Consider the following 22,938-nt stretch of genomic DNA (forward strand, 5'->3'; position numbering starts at 1 on the left):
CTAGAGGTTATCGCATGTGTTCCGGAAGGGTGTTTAGTTTTGGGTCAACTGGATGCACGCGTTATGTTACTCATTGCAAGTTGGTGTTTAGGTGGCAAGGAAAAGTGGAACATATCCATTATCAGTTGTGACCCAGATATAACTTAACGGTCAAACAAATTTTGATGGCGTCCTGAAAACGTTCAAATGTTTCCATTTATGGGATCTTTGATTAAATTGTCCTGCAAGCAACTTCCATGAATCATGGAAACGCAACCCTTAGAATATTGTATGAACTGCAAAGTGCAATTCGATGGAAGAAATAAATATAAGCAAAGCCTTGTCTTAGTTTTGTTCATTTTCATTTTTTGGCGGCCATTTCGATCCACGTCATATTCTTTATGTGCCTGTCCAAAATCAGGAGCCTGTAGTACATTGGTTGTCGTTGTGTCATATTTTTCTCATTGTTGAAATTCGATGGATCATTCTTAAGGACTGAATCCAAATAATCGTCGGGCCAACCAGAATAACTAATGTTATTAAAACTGCATTCCGATTAACACTGATATACCATTAGTCTCTTTGTTTCATCTTCAACTGACCTAATCACAAACTTATTGTGCTGCAGCCAGAACACTACACACAAGCTTGCTTTCGTTATGTCTTGACAGGTCAGACAAAATGTTCTGAATTGAAACTAGTGTTCCCGTTTTAAGGATGAATTTATGTATACATTTGTATATATAAAAATAAATACATATTATCCTTAAATAACCTTTAAGTTACATTTCTTCTTATAGTACTGTACTCACCAGATGTGGAACCAACGTTGCTTTTGGTGGTATTCAAAGTGTTTGTTTCTGTTGCTGGGAATGTATCTAATAAGTATCAATAAATAAGACTAATGATTTTGTTTCACACGCAATAGATATGAGTATAAACATAGTTTTGTACATAAATTAATGAGACAGAAAACGGACAATGAAATAAGCAACAGTCATCGGAAGAACTAATAACTATGTAAGTATGGTTTGATGTTTTAAATCTTATTCAAAGATTTAATTTTAGACATTTTATGGAAAATGATATGAACATGATTTCATCAGAAATCAGATGACGCTTTTTTATTAACTAAGACGTGAGTCAAAAACTAAAATGTGCACCAAATCAACGAAATTTGTGATTTATGTGTGAACCTACCAAAGCATCTGAAGGTTCGAGTTGCAATACAACAAGAACAAATATTCTTAACATTGTTAGATAAAGAACAGTAACCAATCATCCATTTATATTGCACTATCCTTTGGCCGGTCTCTCTGTCAGTTGACTGATAATGCATGCTTGTGTGTTATTTCAAACATTAATCTATAATCGATTCATCGATGCCAGAATGATTCAAATGATATATTTACTCGGAAAATTATCAGTTGATAAATTAATGTATGATTTTAACAAACTTAGGTTACAGGTATATTGTGCAGGGGGAATGAACGATAGACGGCTCTCATTGGTTATCTTTGTTTAAATCCCTAGATATGAATATTTACATACCCTGAGTACTCTATTACACCATGAAACTAACAAGAATATAAACGTAGATACCGAATGTATCACCGATCTTAGTCAAAATCGCCGTTTTGAAAGAAATTCAGACACAATGAGCATCGATGAAGCATAGTATTTCATTAAGAAAAGAAGTTTGATAAAAAATAAAAGAACAAGCTGAAAAATATGTTTACGGGTCTAAGGTGCTTCAATAACGAGAGACACTAGACTAAGCAAATGTGGCGCTTCAAATCAAGAACGCAATTGATTCGATGTTTTTTTCAACTAAGAATAAAGTCATCATATTTTTCATAACGTCATGAATTACTTAAAACGTTGAATTACCTTTTATATGTTTTTAAAAGATTTTGTTTGATTATTTTTTGCTTTCATTTATACATGGTTGTCAAATTTGAACTGATCGGCAGACATCTGGAAAATGACCGCCATGTTGGATTTTTCAGACTGGGTCCATAGCTTGAATTGACTACCAAATATATTTCTGCCATTGTGCAATGTTTCGTGCTTTTGTCATCAAACCAACAATTATTCTAAAAACATGCATTAATCAGTTGACCTATTGTACAGATGTTTTGAGTTAAGACTATTGCAACTGATTTTTAAAGTTTATTTTCATGCTGTGTTGTTACACTACTGTCCCAGGTTAGGGGAGGTTAAATGTGTTAAACCATGCCGCATTCTGCATTCCAAATCATGAGCGGTTGTCGTTGTTTCATGTTTTTCTCATTGTTAAAATTCGATGGATCATTCTTAAGGACTGAATCCAAATAATCGCCTTCCAACCAGAATAAAAAATGCTAATAAAACTACATTTCGATTAACACTGATACACCATTAGTCACTTTGTTTCATCTTCAACTGACCTAATCACAAACTTATGCTGCTGCAGCAAAAACACTACGCACAAACTTGCTTCCGTTATTACTTGACAGGTCAGATAAAATGTTCTGAATTGAAAAAAAGATAAGTTTGTTGCCGTTTTGAGGATGAATTTAAATATTTAAGAAAAATAAATAAATATATATTATTTTAAAATAACCTTTAAGTTACATTTCTTATTATAACACTGTACTCACCAGATGAGGAACCAACGTTGCTGTTGGTAGTATACAACGTGCTTGTTTCTGTTGCTGTAAATGAATCTTATATGTATCAATAATTAAGACTTATGATATGAGTATAAACATAGTTTTGTACATTGTTCAATGAGACAGAAAACAGACAATGAAATAAGCCACAGTCATCGGAAGAACTAATAACTATGTAAGTATGGTTTGATGTTTTAAATCATATTCAAAGCTTTTATTTTAGACATTTTATGACAAATTATGTGAACATGATTACATCAGAAATCAGATGACGCTTTTTTATTAACTAAGACGTGAGTCAAAAACTAAAATGTGCACCAAATCAACGAAATGTGTTATTTATGTGTGAACCTACCAAAGCATCTGAAGGTTCGAGTTGCAATACAACAAGAAAAAACTATTCTTAACATTTTTAGATAAAGACCAGTAACCAATCATTCGTTTGTATTGCACTATCATTTGACCGGTCTCTCTGTCAGTTGACTGGTAATGCATGCGTGTGTGTTATTTCAAACATTAATCTATAATCGATTCATCGATGCCAGAATGATTCAAATGATATATTTACTCGGAAAATTATCAGTTGATAAATTAATGTATGATTTTACCAAACTTAGATTACAGCTTTATTGTGCAGGATGTACGATAGACGGCTCTCATTAATTGTCCCTAGAAATTTACACACCCTCAGTACTCCATTACACCATGAGGCTAACAAGAAAATAAACGTAGATAGCGAATTTATCACCGATCCTAGTCAAAATCGCCGTTTTTAGAGAAATTCAGACACAATGAGCAAAAATGAAGCATAGTATTTAAAAAAAAAAGAAGTTTGATAAAAGAAAGGACAAGCTGACAAATTGTTAACGGGTCTTAGGTGCTTCAATAACGAGAGAAACTAGACTAATAAAACGTGGCGCTTCAAATATAGAATGCGATTGACACGATGTTTCTTCAACTAAGAATACAGTCATCAGTCATCATGTAGAAAATACCAAATTAAATTTTCAGTGAGCCCAACCATTGCATAGGAATGTCTGTGCAGTTACCGGGGTAATTGCCAGTAACGCCCATGTATATTAGTTAGTAACGTCCGAGGATAAGTTTTTTTTTACGACGCATCATTAACCAATCGATATTAAAGAAATGTATATGGGTATTGGGATTACTGTTTTACTTTTTGGACAATTTCTTTTTCAAATTATCATTTATTTGTAGTATCGTACCTGTGCAATTGGTGAAATCAAAGGCAACTACCTTTATACTTGTTCCAATACACGTTGCACCTGCAGTCCCCAAATTCTGATTTTGAAGAAATAACTTTAGTTCTGACATTTCACAGTTGCCGCAGTTCAATGGATTCTGAGACAAAAGCCTTTAAAAAGACAATACATTTAAACTTTGAAATAATTCTTTTCACAGCGTTCATGGAGAATTAACATTATCCATGCATCATTGTTTGTGAATAAGATTATTCATCAATCAATCAATCAATCAATCAATAAATCAATCAATCAATCAAATAATATACATACCCATTATTGCAAAGGGATTGCTTTTACACGAAGATAACATAGCAACCGAAAGAAAGTTAACACTTCGGTTTAACATACTGTTCTACTTCAAATAATTCAACGAATTGAATGTACAACTGTTTTCTAATTATTTATGTGAGAATGATTCCTAACTCTTAATCCATAATGTAATATAATGCAAGAGCGCCTTAACAATGTGTACTTTGAAATATTTAAAGATGAAATTAATTAGAGAGAACTGTATGTTTGGCCATTTTATTATTGTTTCTTGTTAAATGAGAGAATTCATGCGGTTCACATCTATGTTAAATCACTCGATAAGGGAATTAAAATATTACAAAATATCGTGATCAATTAAACAAATAGCCAAAAGTAAAATCACAAAAATACCGAACTCTGAGGAAAATTCAAAACGGGATGTTCCTTATCAAATTGCAAAATCAAACGCTCAAACACATCAAACGAATAGATAACAACTGGTGCAGTCATTTTGTTTATGAAGAAAATGGTGGATTAGCTAGCTAAACCTCTCACTTGTATGACAGTCGCATAAAATTCCATTATATTGACATTATATTGATGTGTGAACAAAACAAAAAGACATTATAGGTAAACATGTCAAAATGTTCTTTGGTACCCCTGGTTCATCAACTTTCTGCTCAGTCACTGATAGAAAAATCGAAGGTATGACACTCAGTATAAATATACCACTTTTGCAATTAATGTTTGCCAATTAGAAAGCAGCTTGTTCGTGATTACAATTGTAAATGTTAGACTGTAGAGGATCTATATAAGTATAGTTTAATGCTTAAATGATGTTCATTCATGCACTACAAAAAGCAAAAACAGATGAATAACTTGCATTTTAAAACAACCCGCAACACGAACGGTTTGTACAATATTATAGGTTCCACATCTGTAAATAAAGACAATGCAATTTCCCATAGGAACTCCGTTTACGGCTCAAATTGTGCCAATTTTACTGTAAAGTTTAATAAAAAAATATATGCCAGAATGGAAAGTTTATATGCACTACTATTTTTTTCAAAGGTCAAAACAAGGGGTTTGCGGCATATTTTTAACATTTATATGCCTCGAACTTCTAAGAGTATAAACGTATACTATAATTCTGTACTACCCCTCCCTTCACTTTGGGTCTTCTTCAAAATTCAATTTGGCTGCTATTCATATGTTTTTAAACTGGTAACATTCCCCAGTTGTTTTTTTCTACAAGATGAAGAATAGAGATCATATCTGGAAACCAGTAGGTAAACAAAACAAAATATCTATGAATATTAAATTTCTCTCCAAAAGAGGCGTGGTATGTGAAAGAGCTGTATTTACAAAGTGTAACCTATAGTAGTCGACATTCAGTGTACGCAACCTGCGACAAATATCATGTGTATATGTACGTATATTTGAAAAATTTTGTAACTGCTTTGAAATTGCGACAGTAGTGTACTTTTGTACGCGTTTATTACGGCATTTCGATTTTGAAATTGAAACCGCGTGCAAAATTTACATGCAAAGAGTTATATTTTCATAGAAAGTTTTGTATATCGATTCATTTAAATGTAAAAGATCAATTTACCTATTAAATCTTATTTTACACATTACGAAAAGGCAATATCTTCCTGAGAATGTTCAATCAAGTTATGTTTCAGAAGGTATGATATTTGAATAAAAAAACAACATTCACAATGTTAAGAACACTTTTATTTTCCTTTCATACTTTTCCAATTATTTATCTCAGGTGAGTTGGAAGGGTAGACAAATCCTGCTCCACTAACGCTACCATTTACATTTTAGTTACGGATCAGTCAATGAAATGACAAGTAATTTAAACATTTAACGACTTTTGACCACATCAGTTATCCTCTAAGAAAAGATATTGATGATCTTATTATAGAAACACTTTTAAAAATGACAATCAGATTTTTGGAATGGAATTGCGCTATAGTGTTGTAAAAAGAAGCCTATATTTCGTCTTTTAAATAAACTCATCATATATACCAGGACTAAATTTAGTATATACGCCAGACGCGCGTTTCGTCTACAAAAGACTCATCAGTGACGCTCGAATCCAAAAAAGTTAAAAAGACCACATTAAGTATGAAGTTGAAGAGCATTGAGGACCAAAATTCCTAAAAGTTTTGCCAAATACAGCTAAGGTAATCTATGCCTGAAACTGAAACGCATGCACCGTTATTAGCAATCAGTCATTTTTGTGTTTTAGGATGAGTATTTTTTCATAAAGTGTAAATAATAAAAGATACTTTAACTTTTGTTTGTGTTGAAACAACTGCATATTTCAAGTTGAATAAGAGTGCAATCATTTCTACATTTTTATGGAAATCAGGAACCGTCATTTGATATTACTACATTCTGTATATCAGAAAGGACTGTTTTTATACAATATAATACATCCTGGTATCTATTTACGATGAGTTTATATACATATAAGAGAAAACATACTAAAATAATTTTTCGAATCATTTAAGAATGACTATGAAATTCACGAACCGTATTAGATATAAGTACCTTTTGTACACCAGTATGGGTTGTTTTTCATAAAATATGATGAATATAATAAACTAACAAATTTTTTTTCGAATTGTTTAAGAATGTTCATGGTTTGTGATAAAATATGTATAAAATAAAGATATAGATACTTATAGCTTGTTGTTCGGTGTGAGCCAAGGCTCCGTGTTGAAGGCCGTTCATTGACCTATAATGGTTTACTTTTATAAATTGTTTTTGGATGGAAAGTTGTCTCATTGGCACTCACACCACATCTTCCTATATCTACTTAAACTTTCATTTGCGTTGAATAAGACTGCAACAATTTCTTCATTTTACGATTCCGTAATTTTGTAAGAGGTCAACTTGACGAACTCAGTCAGAATGATCAATCCATCCAATCCGTCCGATTAGTCAAAACGATTTGTATTCTGATAAGTCTGACTGATTAATGACGTCACTGATCGATGACAGATTGCTAATTGCTAGCTGCTTGCTAAAAAAGTAACGCCGAAGATTTCAAATACGGTTCTTCAAACCAGTATTTTTAATACTTTGCTACTCATTACACATGCATATAAGCAGCTGAATGATATACCTGTTTAAAAACCTGTTTAACATATTGAATATCTTCTTAAGGAATGACTGTAATATTTTTTCTGTCTATGAAGAAATAACATAAAAAATTTGGTGTACACTGAATAACGCGCGTAGCGGGTTATTTAACACTGTGCACCACATGTTTGATGTTATTTCGAATAGACAGAAAACATATTAGAGTCATTTCTAATAATTTAATTCTAAATTCCATTTTAAACCGTAAAAAACCATGAAAAAACGTTGATGACGTCACGGTCACATGACTAAATTATGTTTATGGGCTGATAACAAAATAATGCCAGCCAATCTGAAGACGCTTACATCCAAAATTTAATTAACTACTTATAATCATGATAATAAAACAAAAACTCAGTATCAAAAAGGACATTAGGTAAGGTTGCCAATCAGACAACTTTCCACCAGAGACCAAATGACTTTGATGCTAGCAACAATTGGTCACCGTACAGCCTCGAACAATCAGCAAAACCCATGTCAAATAGCAAACTATGAAAGTCTCGACATAACAAAATGAAAAAAAAGGTAATCAGTAAAACCAACAGTCTCATTTATACACAAAAACAACACATACAGAAAATGGCCGATCAAACCTTTTCCTAACCTAGGGCCGTGTTGTTACAGCCAAACTATAAAGATCAGTGAAAAATGTTGCCTCTTCAGATCGATATAAAGCCCCCTAAAACAGCTTACTCATAGTTACTGAAAAGTAGTTCCTAGACAATAGCAATTTATGTTCTTAAAACAGGCTTATATTGAAGGTTTTGCAGTTGCTCAAAATACCGCCCTCTGCGAGAATGGACCCTTTTGCTTTTCTGTGTTAAAAAGGCAGATCGATATTGTCAATATAAGGAAGACCATAACTTAAGGAGGGATAGATAAAACTCGAAAAGAAAAATATGATCTGAGTACAGTAAAAAATAAGTCGAACTTAATTACCGTTTGAAGTCATGTTGAAATGCCAACATGGCCTTGCTCCGAAATCGGTGGCAAAATTGAAATCAGTGATCTGTGTTAAGCTGTTGCATCATATCAAAGAACGAGAAACTCTGCTGCTTTTTTTGTTTAAGAAAATGTTAAACGTGATAATTGTAATCTTACATATGACTACAAATAACTAGTAATATATTGAAAAAATGAATATTAATAATAATTTTCCCAACCCGGGAAAGATTCCATATGCTCAGGAATAACTTTCACGCAAACAATTGTATTGCACAAGATGCCCCTTTCGACAATTGATGTATCTTCAATGTTGTTCAAGTCCAAACAAAACGTAATACAAACGTTAAATTAAGAGCTGACAAAAAGCAAAAAGGATAAAAAATATAGTCAAACTCGTACAAGCAATCGGAGCTATCCATGAATGGTATTTCTCTTTTGCGAGATTAATTTGAAGTCATATTTTATAAAAATAACTTACGTACCATTTACCGGCATTTGTGTTTTAAAAGCTTATAGTGAAAACAGAATTCATTCGAATATTGAAACGGTAGTGTTCGATTTACATTTGGGTGTAGAGTTTTATGGACTGCTGTTTGTCTGGGTTTTTTTTATTGGTCATGGTGATATCTTAGACTTTTGATTTGCGATTTGAAATAGTTCCATTGATATCCTTTGTTCACATTAAAGACACTTATTGCAGAAAAGAGAACATAGCAATTTTACTCATGCTTTGGATCAATTTTAAGGGGATTTCTTTTTAATCTAAAATTTTAGAAAAAAATTAAAACAGTGGGAGTTCAAACCAACAAGTTCTGCCATTCGATTTTTCTTCGCCACTTTCATGAGTTGAAAAATAAATGTAAAATAATATAAACTCCAATCATCCCAAAAAATATCAAAAAAATCGCTGCAAATTAAATAGAGAGGACACAAAAAAAATTTACGAAAATAAGTCAATTTAGTTACGTTCATACATGTACAACCAATTCGAAAACATGATAAATTCAACAGCAATTTTCAATTTTCACAGCTGTGTTAACATTTTACATAAAGTTGGACTTAGTTACAACCATTTATTTATATATACAGTCGACTCTCGTTATGTCGAAGTCAGCCGGACCAGAGAAATATTTCGAGATACACGTAGTTCGACTCAAACGAACACCGGAAGTTCGACAATCTAAGGGACACAACTCTTGCTTAGCTTGGTAAAGCTAAAATAAATCCGGGTGAATATGACAAGGGGATCGATATTCTAGTATCAGATCGATGTATTTGTATGTCACAGTCTTTTATTATTATAATGACTGTTATTTTTACTTATTCAATTGTTTCAATTAAAAAAAGAATCCTATGGCTTTTCCAAGAGAGTAATTTCCAATCGACAGTTTCGTAATTCAGGTCGCTAATAGCTGACAAAATAGTTTATTCTCGGATACAAGAGATTTAAGAAAATTTTGATTTCTATTCATTTTGTTTTATCTCACTCTTTGTTTTCAAAAGAACATATAATAAGATTAAAGACGCCGTTTGAGTAGTTTTTTAGTGATCATCAACGGAAGCCATAATCCTCACTTTATACACACCCAAGCTCATTAGTGTAAATCACAAATTAATTGTTTTGTAAACAATTAAAATACTTTTTCATGAACATTAACAATTTATCACTAATTATTTATAAAAATTCTACAAAAGATAATCTTAAGAAAACACTCATGGAAATAGCATGTCATAAATCAATACAGTGGTCAGTGACCGGAAATTTAATTACACGTGTATTGTCAGATAAACTCTTCAATCCATTTAAATCCCGGAGGTCATGTTTTGACATATGTGTATTAGTTCGAGATAAAAAATGATTTTTGAATGCTTTTGTTAACCTTGGGACCGTAAATTTAGTTCGACTCAACCGAAATTTCGACTCATCCAATTTCGACTCATCAGGAGTCGAATTACATACTTTTGTATGGAATAAAGTTCGGGACCACGTGAAAACTTCGACTCATCCGAAATTTCGAGTCAACCGAGTTCGAGACAACGAGAGTTAACTGTATATCATTTGTGTGCATGGACTCCTTTTAGTACGCAACTTTTACAGTCAATTAGGAACAGATGACCTCCCAGAAGTCATCTAATACTAAAACGCCATTACGGTTTTCTTAATACCTTTGATGAAAATGTCATATAACAGCATAACCAAGTAACATTGGGCTCGTAGTCGTCAAAGCAATATCTATCTTTCATCAAAAGTTTTAGTTACGCAAATGTATTTGTTACGTGCTAGTAATCTGCAACACCAAAAATACTATATTTTGTCAGAGTAGGCTTCCATAAGAAATATAATTATAACTAGAATTAATGAAAATAACTTTGTTTTATGTTAATGCGTTCGACGCGTTTTTTGTTGATCAACCCTCTTAGGGACGTTCGATGGACCGAAGGCTGTCTGTTTGACATCCAATGGGAAATTAAATATATATTCAGGACGAGATCACGATAATGTGATATGAATACAGAACCGTTCCATGATGTTTGGAAAATATTTCAGTCAAAACTGTGTTCTATGCAGCTTCTTAATTATTCATTTTTCAACTAACATAATTCTCAATTCATTATCTATATTTTGCACAACAGAATTTTTTTGATTTTTTTGCTACATCTCCATTCTGATCTTCATAAAAAAACATAGACATGCCTATATTCCCAAAATAATCGATTGTACTGAGTATACATTTTAAACATCAAAACCTTGGACATTTTTACCACTACATTGTTGATATTTTTGATATAGACACAATTATAAGCGTGATAATAAGTACAACAAATAGATGTATACCAGTGTAGACAGACTTTAGTGACTTTTCTACTCTATAAATATTTATGAAGTCGTTTCATTAAGGCCATTTCTGTATGTATTATTTGTATGTAATCATTTGAATGTTAGATATAGATCCTTCAAAACGTGTTAACATATGCACGGATAGACGTTTCTTATCATACAGTGTACTTACAGTGTCTTTAGAGCAGTCAAGTCTTGAAATACATTCGGCACTAGGTTGGTTATCAGATTGCCATCCAGATACCTGACAAATAACAATTTTTTTCAGTGTTAAGCGTTTTATTTGCTATCTCGTCAATTCAAACATATTTTCATGGATATTAGTTACCAACTGCATGTGAGGTAGAGGTTTCATAAACAATTAACTTATATTTCTTTAAAATATAATATCTCTGTGACAAAACCCAAATGGTCTTTAGCTATTATACTTATCCATATTTTAGTATTTCTTGTAAACTGTACAATGTAAACGTATGTTAAAATGATATATGAACGAAATGTATTCCTTGCTATGAAAGTTGACATTTTTTTGTCATAAAAATTCAATAAATAAAAGTATTGAAGAAATACCTTCTCAAAATGAAATTTTATATGAAATATGGATAAAAAATGAGGATAAATATAATGCGACAGCATACTACCACCAAAAAGCGGTACTTTTTTTGTTGGAATAAATATACTAACAACTTTTCATGAGCCGCCATGCCTTGGAATGAATTAACATTAATCTCAGTTATTTGATTGTCTCGTAGGTTCATGTCAGTCAAATGGATTTAAATGATGTTCGTAAAATATTTCAGTCAAAACTGTGTTCTACGAAAATTCACACTCAGTAAAAATGTCACAATCGGCAATACAATGAAATAATATACAATACAATAAAAACAAAAAAACAAACGGCATGATGTAGGACAACACAATAAATGAAAGAAGGTTAATTATCTGATTGGCCATTTAAAAGTCGTTTCATTAAGGCCATGTCTGTATGTATTATGTGTATGTAATCATTTGAATGTTAGGTATAGATCCTTCAAAACGTGTTAACATATGCACGGATAGACGTTTCTTATCATACAGAGTACTTACAGTATCTTTAGAGCAGTCAAGTCTTGAAATACATTCAGCACTAGGTTGGTTATCCGATTGCCATACAGATACCTGACAGATAACATTTTTTTCAGTGTTAAACGTTTTATTTGCTATCTCGTCAATTCAAACATATTTTCATGGATAATAGTTACCAACTACATGTGAGGTAGAGGTTTCATAAACAATTAACTTTTATTTCTTTCAATGATAATTTCTCTATGACAAAACCCAGATGGTCTTTAGTTATCGTATCAAGTTAGTTACAAGATTATACGAATCCATATTTTAGTATTTCTTGTAAACTGTACAATGTAAACGTATGATAAAATGATATATGAACGAAATGTATTCCTTACTATGAAAGTTGTAATTATTTGTCATAAACATTCAATAAATAAAAGTATTGAAGAAATACCTTCTCAAAATGAAATTGTATATGAAATATGAATAAAAGATGAGGATAAATATAATGCGACAGCATACTACCAACAGAAGGCGGTACTATTTGTGTTGGAATAAATATACTTACAACTTTTCAAGAGCCGCCATGCCTTGGAATGCATCTACCTTAATTTCAGTAATTTGATTAGTATTCAGGTCCCTGAAAAATAATAATTTACAGTGTACTGCTACATCTCCATTCTGATCTTCATAAAAAAAACATAGACATGCCTATATTCCCAAAATAATCGATTGTACTGAGTATACAATCTAAACATCAAAACCTTGGACATTTTTACCACTACATTGTTGATATTTTTGATATAGACACAATTATAAGCGTGATAATACGTACAACAAATAGATGTATTCCAGTGTAGACAGACTTTAGTGACTTTTCTACTCGTTAAATATTTATGAAGTCGTTTCATTAAGGCCATTTCTGTATGTATTATTTGTATGTAATCATTTGAATGTTAGGTATAGATCCTTCAAAACGTGTTAACATATTCAAGGATAGACGTTTCTTATCATACAGTGTACTTACAGTTTTGTTAGAGCAGGCAAGTCTTGAAATACATTCGGCACTAGGTTGGTTATCAGATTGCTATACAGATACCTGACAGATAACATTTTTTTTTAAAGTGTTAAGCGTTTTATTTGCTATCTCTTCAATTCAAACATATTTTCATGGATAATAGTTACCAACTGCATGTGAGGTAGAGGTTTCATAAACAATAAACTTTTATTTCTTTCAATGATAATTTATCTGTGACAAAACCCAGATGGTCTTTAGCTATCGTATCAAGTTAGTTACAAGATTATACGAATCCATATTTTAGTATTTCTTGTAAACTGTACAATGTAAACGTATGTTAAAATGATATATGAACGAAATGTATTCCTTGCTATGAAAGTTGAAATTTTTTGTCATAAAAATTCAATAAATAAAAGTATTAAAGAAATACCTTCTCAAAATGAAATTTTATATGAAATATGGATAAAAGATGAGGATAAATATAATGCGACAGCATACTACAAACAGAAGGCGGTACTTTTTTTGTTGGAATAAATATACTAACAACTTTTCATGAGCCGCCATGCTTTGGAATGAATTTACATTAATCTCAGTTATTTGATTGTCTCGTAGGTTCATGTCAGTCAAATGGATTAAAATGATGTTTGTAAAATATTTCAGTCAAAACTGTGTTCTATGCAAATTCACACTCAGTAAAAATGTCACAATCGGCAAAACAATTAAATAATATACAATACAATAAAAACGAAAAAAACAAACGGCATGATGTAGGACAACACAATAAATGAAAGAAGGTTAATTATCTGATTGACCATTTAAAAGTCGTTTCATTAAGGCCATTTCTGTATGTATTATTTGTATGTAATCATTTGAATGTTAGATATAGATCCTTCAAAACGTGTTAACATATGCACGGATAGACGTTTCTTATCATACAGAGTACTTACAGTGTCTTTAGAGCAGTCAAGTCTTGAAATACATTCGGCACTAGGTTGGTTATCAGATTGTTATCCAGATACCTGACAGATAACATTGTTTTAAGTGTTAAGCGTTTTATTTGCTATCTCGTCAATTCAAACATATTTTCATGGATATTAGTTACCAACTGCATGTGAGGTAGAGGATTCATAAACAATTAACTTATATTTCTTTAAATGATAATATCTCTGTGACAAAACCCAGATGGTCTTTAGCTATCGTATCAAGTTAGTTACAAGATTATACGAATCCATATTTTAGTATTTCTTGTAAACTGTACAATGTAAACGTACGATGAAATGATATATGAACGAAATGTATTCCTTACTATGAAAATTGTATTTATTTGTCATAAACATACAATGATAAATGTATTGAAGAAATACCTTCTCAAAATGAAATTGTATATGAAATATGAATAAAAGATGAGGATAAATATAATGCGACAGCATACTACCAACAGAAGGCGGTACTATTTTTGTTGGAATAAATATACTTACAAGTTTTCAAGAGCCGCCATGCCTTGGAATTCATCTACCTTAATCTCAGTAATTTGATTCTCTTTCAGTTCCCTGAAAAATAAAAATCTACATCTCCATTATGATCTTCATAAAAATAAATTACGTAGCATAAAGAAAGCTACTGAAGATGATACCAAGCTGTTTTAAAATGTGTTACTTGATTGCATATGACGCACAGACATAAACGAAAAAATAGACATGCCTATATTCCTAAAATAATCGATTGTAATGAGTAAACATTTAACTTCAAAACCTTGGACATTTTTACCGTTACATTGTTGATATTTTTGATATAGACACAATTATAAACGTGATAATAAGTTCAACAGATAGAACTATACCAGTGTAGACAGACTTTAGTCTGTTTTCATCTTGTAATGTACTATTATACAATTCATTTATGCTTTTCTCTTTGCTAAGTGATCTATTGTTTGCTAGTAATGTATTCCTGTCACGTAGTGTTGTCATTTTAGTGGTATTTTGAACATTGCCATATAAGCGGGAGGCTCTGCTAGCCATAACACAAGGTTTAATCCATCACGTTGTTATCAAAAAGTCTGTGTCTATGTATGTTGGGGTTTGCTTTTGTTGTTGTTCAGTGTTTCTGTTATTCCGTTGTTTTCCTCTGTTAGTTGACGTGTTTCCCTCAGTTTTAGTTTGTTACCCGGATTTGTTTTCGCTTAATCGAATTATGACTATTGAACAGCGGTATACTACTGTTGCCTTTATATAGAGACTTCTTCTACCCGTTAAATATTTATGAAGTTGTTTCATTAAGGCCATAATCAGTGACGATGATGTTTAGGTTCATGTCAGTCAAATATATTCAAGTGATATTTGGACAATATTTCAGTCAAAACTGTGTTCTATGCAGCTTCTTAATTATTCATTTTTCAACTCATTATCTATATTTTGTACAACAGTTTCTTTTGATTTTTCTTATTCAATAATTTTTTTGAAAGAAATATTGTTAATAATTGTTTTGTCTTATTTAAAATTATCTGAAGCCAACTGTGTTAGTTTCCTCGTTTGAAATGTTTTACATGTCTCATGTCGGGGCTTTTTTTATAGCTGATTATACGGTATTTTTTCTCTCATTGTTGAAGGCCGACCGGTACATATGATTGCGAATATTTTTTGGTAGATAGTTGTCTCATAAGCAAGCTTACCACATCTTCCTATTTGTATTTAACATAGTACATATACAAAGCAACTTTTGTTGAGGTAAGATGTTTGAATACCAGTAATCATATGTCAAATGCACTGACAGATTTGTTTTGAACAATATTTCGACACTTTTCCTGTCTGCCTTACCACATTTATGTTTAATTATGTTTTCCTCTCACACAATAAGCGCGTTTGTTCTCTAACAATTTTATTGTAATTCTTGATAAATTTGAGAATTCAACAACAATGAGTCTCGATATTTTCAACACATATGTCTATACCATTGAAGATAAAAAAAATTCTGACGTAAAATAATATACCAATATTTTTTTCAAAACAAGTTGGGATAATGTTTTTGCTAACGGTGCTGTATGGCAGCAGACAAGGTTGATGGCAAGGAATGCCAGTGAAAATTATCTAATGCAATAACTAACAATGTGTAGCCAAATGAAACCCATGAATTCTTTACATGGTATATTGTGTTTTGTACAATAATGCTGTATGTTGTTTTAAACCAAATGATTGTGTTGTGTACAAATGGTCTGTCGTCCAACTTTCAAAAATATAATAAACACATGATAAATCACTATTGATGGATACATCATTCCTATTACCTTTTTAAGGTGGTACCCAACACCTTCACTTAAATTAATTTGGCTCGTTTAATTTTCATAAAATTTTGACAAAGTATTAACGTTGACCCTTTGACAAAAATTCAAAACATTTGAACCAACCATTTTGTAAGAAAAATTACACTCGTTATATAGCAGTTTGACAAACACTAATTTTGATGATCGAGAAGCTTAATGTTCCCTTAACAACACAACGTAATTAAAACGTTTAGCTGATTTTACAGAGTTATCTCCCTGTAGTGTTATGTACCACCTTAACCAGTTGATGTCAATACAAATATGATATAATACAGATATTCCCATGCAAATAGTCTAAACTTCAATTTCTATAGAAAAAATTGTCTCAATGAAATAAGAACCATGAATTTCCTTCTATTGATTTATGTTTCCTATAAGGATACAGTAAAACGTCTCTATTAACAAAACTGAAAAGGTTTTTATCTATTCTAGCATTTCATTGACAAGATTATAAACAACTTTATTTTTCTAATTCCTATATTTATGAACACCTTAATTGTATGTTGAAATGATATAAATACGAAATGTAATAAAAAATAATTAATACCTTTACAAGATTTAATTTTACATAAAAAATGAAAAAAAAAGGTAATACTAATGTGTATTGTAGAATATATAAATAAGTTTTCAAAAGCCTAAATCACTTCAATGATAATCTAACAAACTACAAGGTACCTTGAACTAACAACATTAAATGGTAATTATCAAAATTGAATTTGAACCTTTCCTATGAAGCAAATTAAAGAAAACAATCACGAATAGTATGAAAAGTGTGCTTGCGTTCATTTTCCATAACAGGCTTCGAACATATTTAAACACCTGTCACCAGAATTGCATACGAACAAAATCTATTACATATGGATTATTAGTGATAATTGAGCAGATATTTTAGGCCCGTAACTGCGGTTGTAAAAATAGGCAACAGTATGTTATTAATGTTCATTTCATAAATCAATTAAGAAGATTAATCAAGGTAATAAACATATTTTTTTAGAACTGCATGAACTATAGTTGTAGCAGGAAAAGGTGGATCTAAGACAGCAATTTCACATCGCTAGTGAGCTAAAACACACCCGTATTTTATCTGTTATCTTATTCGTGATGGTGACATTTTTTTTACATTCATTTAGTGTCGATCTCAATGGGTCTTCCACATTACTCTGTTGGAACAGTTGTTGTGTAAACAAATTCACCGTCTATTTAAATGCCGAATTGAATAAGCGATACACCTTTCTAACTCACCATATCTTGTAATCACTGCGCCGATATCATAATTTAGGGAGTGTTGTTTTGCTGTAGTCTTACCGGAAGAGGGAATGCATAATTGAGTAGCCATCAGTGAACAGGGTAGAGCTTATTAGATTGTATGCATTAAGTTGCAAAACCGTCAAAAGTAGAAGACACATTATTTTAAGATACTTTTTTTTTTGCAATGGCAGTAGCGGAACAGTTGCGCCAGAACAGATGAATGTCCTTACGAAGGGCATTCCAATGATATAGAACTTAAAAGTATGATACTGATTATAATTATGGGGTTTTTTTCTTATCGTAAATTGCAAATAAAAACAATAAAGTCAGTATACGATAAAAAAAAATCCAAAGCAAACAAATCAAAATTTACTTCAAATATGTGGCCAGTATACGGTTTCTAACATTCTACATCTCAAACATTTTGTTCACATTTTGTCTTCAAAAAAGGAAAGTTAGCAAGGTCAAAAACAAATATCTGAGTTGACTTTCAATTGTTTTGGGTGTTCTTTATACTCGTAAAAGTATCTCATGGTTTGATGCACAAACGAATTCATGGCCGACACTCGGCTAACCCAGAGTTTGGTCGGTTAATCTATATTTAGTATGCGGCTATATCGGAGGTTGGTCTGCTAATCGGGTTGGCTAAATAGTTATCAAAGGTACCAGGATTATAATTTAGTACGCCAGACGGGCGTTTCGTCTACATTAGACTCATCAGTGACGCTCATATCAAAATATTTATAAAGCCAAACAAGTACAAAGTTGAAGAGCATTGAGGATCCAAAATTCCAAAAAGTTGTGCCAAATACGGCTAAGGTAATCTATGTCTGGGATAAGAAAATCCTTAGTTTTTTTTCGAAAAATTCAAAGTTCTGTAAACAGGAAATTTATAAAATGACCACATTATTGATATGCATGTCAACACTTAATCGCTTAAGTGTTGACTACTGGGCTGGTGATACCCTCGGGGACGAAATGTCCACCAGCAGTGGCATCGACCCAGTGGTGTAAATAGTTATCAAAGGTACCAGGATTATAATTTAGTACGCCAGACGCGCGTTTCGTCTACATTAGACTCATCAGTGACGCTCATATCAAAATATTTATAAAGCCAAACAAGTACAAAGTTGAAGAGCATTAAGGATCCAAAATTCCAAAAAGTTGTGCTAAATACGGCTAAGGTAATCTATGCCTGGGATAAGAAAATCCTTAGTTTTTTTCGAAAAATTCAAAGTTTTGAAAACAGGAAATTTATAAAATGACCACATTATTGATATGCATGTCAACACTTAATCGCTTAAGTGTTGACTACTGGGCTGCTGATACCCTCGGGGACGAAACGTCCACCAGCAGTGGCATCGACCCAGTGGTGTAAATAGTTATCAAAGGTACCAGGATTATAATTTAGTACGCCAGACGCGCGTTTCGTCTACATTAGACTCATCAGTGACGCTCATATCAAAATATTTATAAAGCCAAACAAGTACAAAGTTGAAGAGCATTGAGGATCCAAAATTCCAAAAAGTTGTGCTAAATACGGCTAAGGTAATCTATGCCTGGGATAAGAAAATCCTTAGTTTTTTTCGAAAAATTCAAAGTTTTGTAAAAGGAAATTTATAAAATGACCACATTATTGATATGCATGTCAACACTTAATCGCTTAAGTGTTGACTACTGGGCTGGTGATACACTCGGGGACGAAACGTCCACCAGCAGCGGCATCGACCCAGTGGTGCAAATAGTTATCAAAGGTACCAGGATTATAATTTAGTACACCAGACGCGCGTTTCGTCTACATTAGACTCATCAGTGACGCTCATATCAAAATATTTATAAAGCCAAAATAGTACAAAGTTGAAGAGCATTGAGGATCCAAAATTTCAAAAAGTTGTGCTAAATACGGCTAAGGTAATCTATGCCTGGGATAAGAAAATCCTTAGTTTTTTTCGAAAAATTCAAAGTTTTGTAAAAGGAAATTTATAAAATGACCACATTATTGATTTGCATGTCAACACTTAATCGCTTAAGTGTTGACTATTGGGCTGGTGATACCCTCGGGGACGAAACGTCCACCAGCAGCGGCATCGACCCAGTGGTGTAAATAGTTATCAAAGGTACCAGGATTATAATTTAGTACGCCAGACGCGCGTTTCGTCTACATTAGACTCATCAGTGACGCTCATATCAAAATGTTTATAAAGCCAAACAAGTACAAAGTTGAAGAGCATTGAGGATCTAACATTCCAAAAAGATGTGCCAAATACGGCTAAGGTAATCTATGCCTGGGATAAGAAAATCCGTAGTTTTTTCGAAAAATTCAAAGTTTTGTAAACAGGAAATTTATAAAATGACCACATTTTTTATATGAACTTAATCGCTTAAGTGTTGACTACTGGGCTGGTGATACCCTCGGGGACGAAACGTCCACCAGCAATGGCATCGACCCAGTGGTGTAAATAGTTATCAAAGGTACCAGGATTATAATTTAGTACGCCAGACGCGCGTTTCGTCTACATTAGACTCATCAGTGACGCTCATATCAAAATGTTTATAAAGCCAAACAAGTACAAAGTTGAAGAGCATTGAGGATCTAACATTCCAAAAAGATGTGCCAAATACGGCTAAGGTAATCTATGCCTGGGATAAGAAAAATTCTTAGGTTTTTCGAAAAATTCAAAGTTTTGTAAACAGGAAATTTATAAAATGACCACATTATTGATATGCATGTCAACACTTCATCGCTTAAGTGTTGACTACTGGGCTGGTGATACCCTCGGGGACAAAACGTCCACCAGCAGTGGCATCGACCCAGTGGTGTAAATAGTTATCAAAGGTACCAGGATTATAATTTAGTACGCCAGACGCGCGTTTCGTCTACATTAAACTCATCAGTGACGCTCATATCAAAATATTTATAAAGCCAAACAAGTACAAAGTTGAAGAGCATTGAGGATCTAAAATTCCAAAAAGTTGTGCCAAATACGGCTAAGGTAATATATATAAAAAAGAAGATGTGGTATGATTGCCAATGAGACAACTATCCACAAAAGACCAAAATGACACAGACATTAACAACTCTAGGTCACCGTACGGCCTTCAACAATAAGCAAAGCCCATACCGCATAGTCAGCTATAATAGGCCCCGATAAGACAATGTAAAACAATTCAAACGAGTAAACTAACGGCCTTATTTATGTAAAAAAATGAACGAAAAACCAATATGTAACACATAAACAAACGACAACCACTGAATTACAGGCTCCTGACTTGGGACAGGCACATACATAAATAATGTGGCGGGGTTAAACATGTTAGCGGGATCCCAACCCTCCCCCTAACCTGGGACAGTGGTATAACAGTACAAAATAAGAACGAACTATAAAAATCAGTTGAAAAAGGCTTAACTCATCAGATGGACAAAACTACAAGTAGACGTGGCCGCGTACTGCCTGGGATAAGAAAATCCTTAGTTTTTTCGAAAAATTCAAAGTTTTGTAAAGAGGAAATTTATAAAATGACCACATTACTGATATGCATGTCAACACTTAATCGCTTAAGTGTTGACTACTGGGCTGCTGATACCCTCGTGGACGAAACGTCCACCAGCAGTTTCATAGACCCAGTGGTGTAAATAGTTATCAAAGGTACCAGGATTATAATTTAGTACGCCAGACGCGCGTTTCGTCTACATTAGACTCATCAGTGACGCTCATATCAAACTGTTTATAAAGCCAAACAAGTACAAAGTTGAAGAGCATTGAGGATCTAAAGTTCCAAAAAGATGTGCCAAATACGGCTAAGGTAATCTATGCCTGGGATAAGAAAATCCTTAGTTTTTTCGAAAAATTCAAAGTTTTGTAAACAGGAAATTTATAAAATGACCACATTATTGATATGCATGTCAACACTTAATCGCTTAAGTGTTGACTACTGGGCTGGTGATACCCTCGGGGACGAAACGTCCACCAGCAATGGCATCGACCCAGTGGTGTAAATAGTTATCAAAGGTACCAGGATTATAATTTAGTACGCCAGACGCGCGTTTCGTCTACATTAGACTCATCAGTGACGCTCATATCAAAATATTTATAAAGCCAAACAAGTACAAAGTTGAAGAGCATTGAGGATCCAAAATTCAAAAAGTTGTGTCAAATACGGCTAAGGTAATCTATGCCTGGGATAAGAAAATTCTTAGGTTTTTCGAAAAATTCAAAGTTTTGTAAACAGGAAATTTATAAAATGACCACATTATTGATATGCATGTCAACACTTAATCGCTTAAGTGTTGACTACTGGGCTGGTGATACCCTCGGGGACGAAACGTCCACCAGCAGTGGCATCGACCCAGTGGTGTAAATAGTTATCAAAGGTATCAGGATTATAATTTAGTACGCCAGACGCGCGTTTCGTCTACATTAACTCATCAGTGACGCTCATATCAAAATATTTATAAAGCAAAACAAGTACAAAAGTGAAGAGCATTGAGGATCTAAAATTCCAAAAAGTTGTGCCAAATACGGCTAAGGTAATCTATATAAAAAGAAGATGTGGTATGATTGCCAATGAGACAACTATCCACAAAAGACCAAAATGACACAGACATTAACAACTCTAGGTCACCGTACGGCCTTCAACAATGAGCAAAGCCCATACCGCATAGTCAGCTATAATAGGCCCCGATAAGACAATGTAAAACAATTCAAACGAGTAAACTAACGGCCTTATTTATGTAAAAAAAATGAACGAAAAACCAATATGTAACACATAAACAAACGACAACCACTGAATTACAGGCTCCTGACTTGGGACAGGCACATACATAAATAATGTGGCGGGGTTAAACATGTTAGCGGGATCCCAACCCTCCCCCTAACCTGGGACAGTGGTATAACAGTACAAAATAAGAACGAACTATAAAAATCAGTTGAAAAAGGCTTAACTCATTAGATGGACAAAACTACAAGTAGACGTGGCCGGGTACTGCCTGGGATAAGAAAATATAGTTTTAACATGTGACTTTCCCTGAACGAATCAAATAAGTTAAAATATACGAATTAATAATACTGAGTAAGATAAATAAAATGTATAGAAAAGTGACATAACAATTTAAAGAATACAGAAATAAAACACTACCCCCAATTCGGATCATCATGGTATACACGAGAATCTGGATGGTGACGCAGAATATAGAATAGTAGATAAGGACAGTAGAGATT

General features: G+C 32.8%; 1 protein-coding gene across 1 annotated transcript; it reads right to left on the minus strand.

Annotated features, from left to right (window-relative positions):
* Positions 1-756: 756 nt before the first annotated feature.
* On the minus strand, positions 757-15,122 carry LOC139504940 (reticulon-4 receptor-like 2). The gene is made up of 10 exons (XM_071294818.1): positions 15,010-15,122; positions 14,634-14,705; positions 14,103-14,174; positions 13,165-13,236; positions 12,706-12,777; positions 12,174-12,245; positions 11,260-11,331; positions 3,860-4,008; positions 2,622-2,675; positions 757-857 (listed from the first exon to the last, which is right to left on the minus strand). Exons 1-10 carry the CDS (start codon positions 15,120-15,122, stop codon positions 757-759), a joined length of 849 nt encoding a protein of 282 aa, XP_071150919.1.
* Positions 15,123-22,938: the final 7,816 nt, after the last annotated feature.

Source organism: Mytilus edulis, unplaced genomic scaffold (assembly GCF_963676685.1).
Source record: "Mytilus edulis unplaced genomic scaffold, xbMytEdul2.2 SCAFFOLD_815, whole genome shotgun sequence".
In the NCBI taxonomy this organism is placed as follows: Eukaryota; Metazoa; Mollusca; class Bivalvia; order Mytilida; family Mytilidae; genus Mytilus; species Mytilus edulis.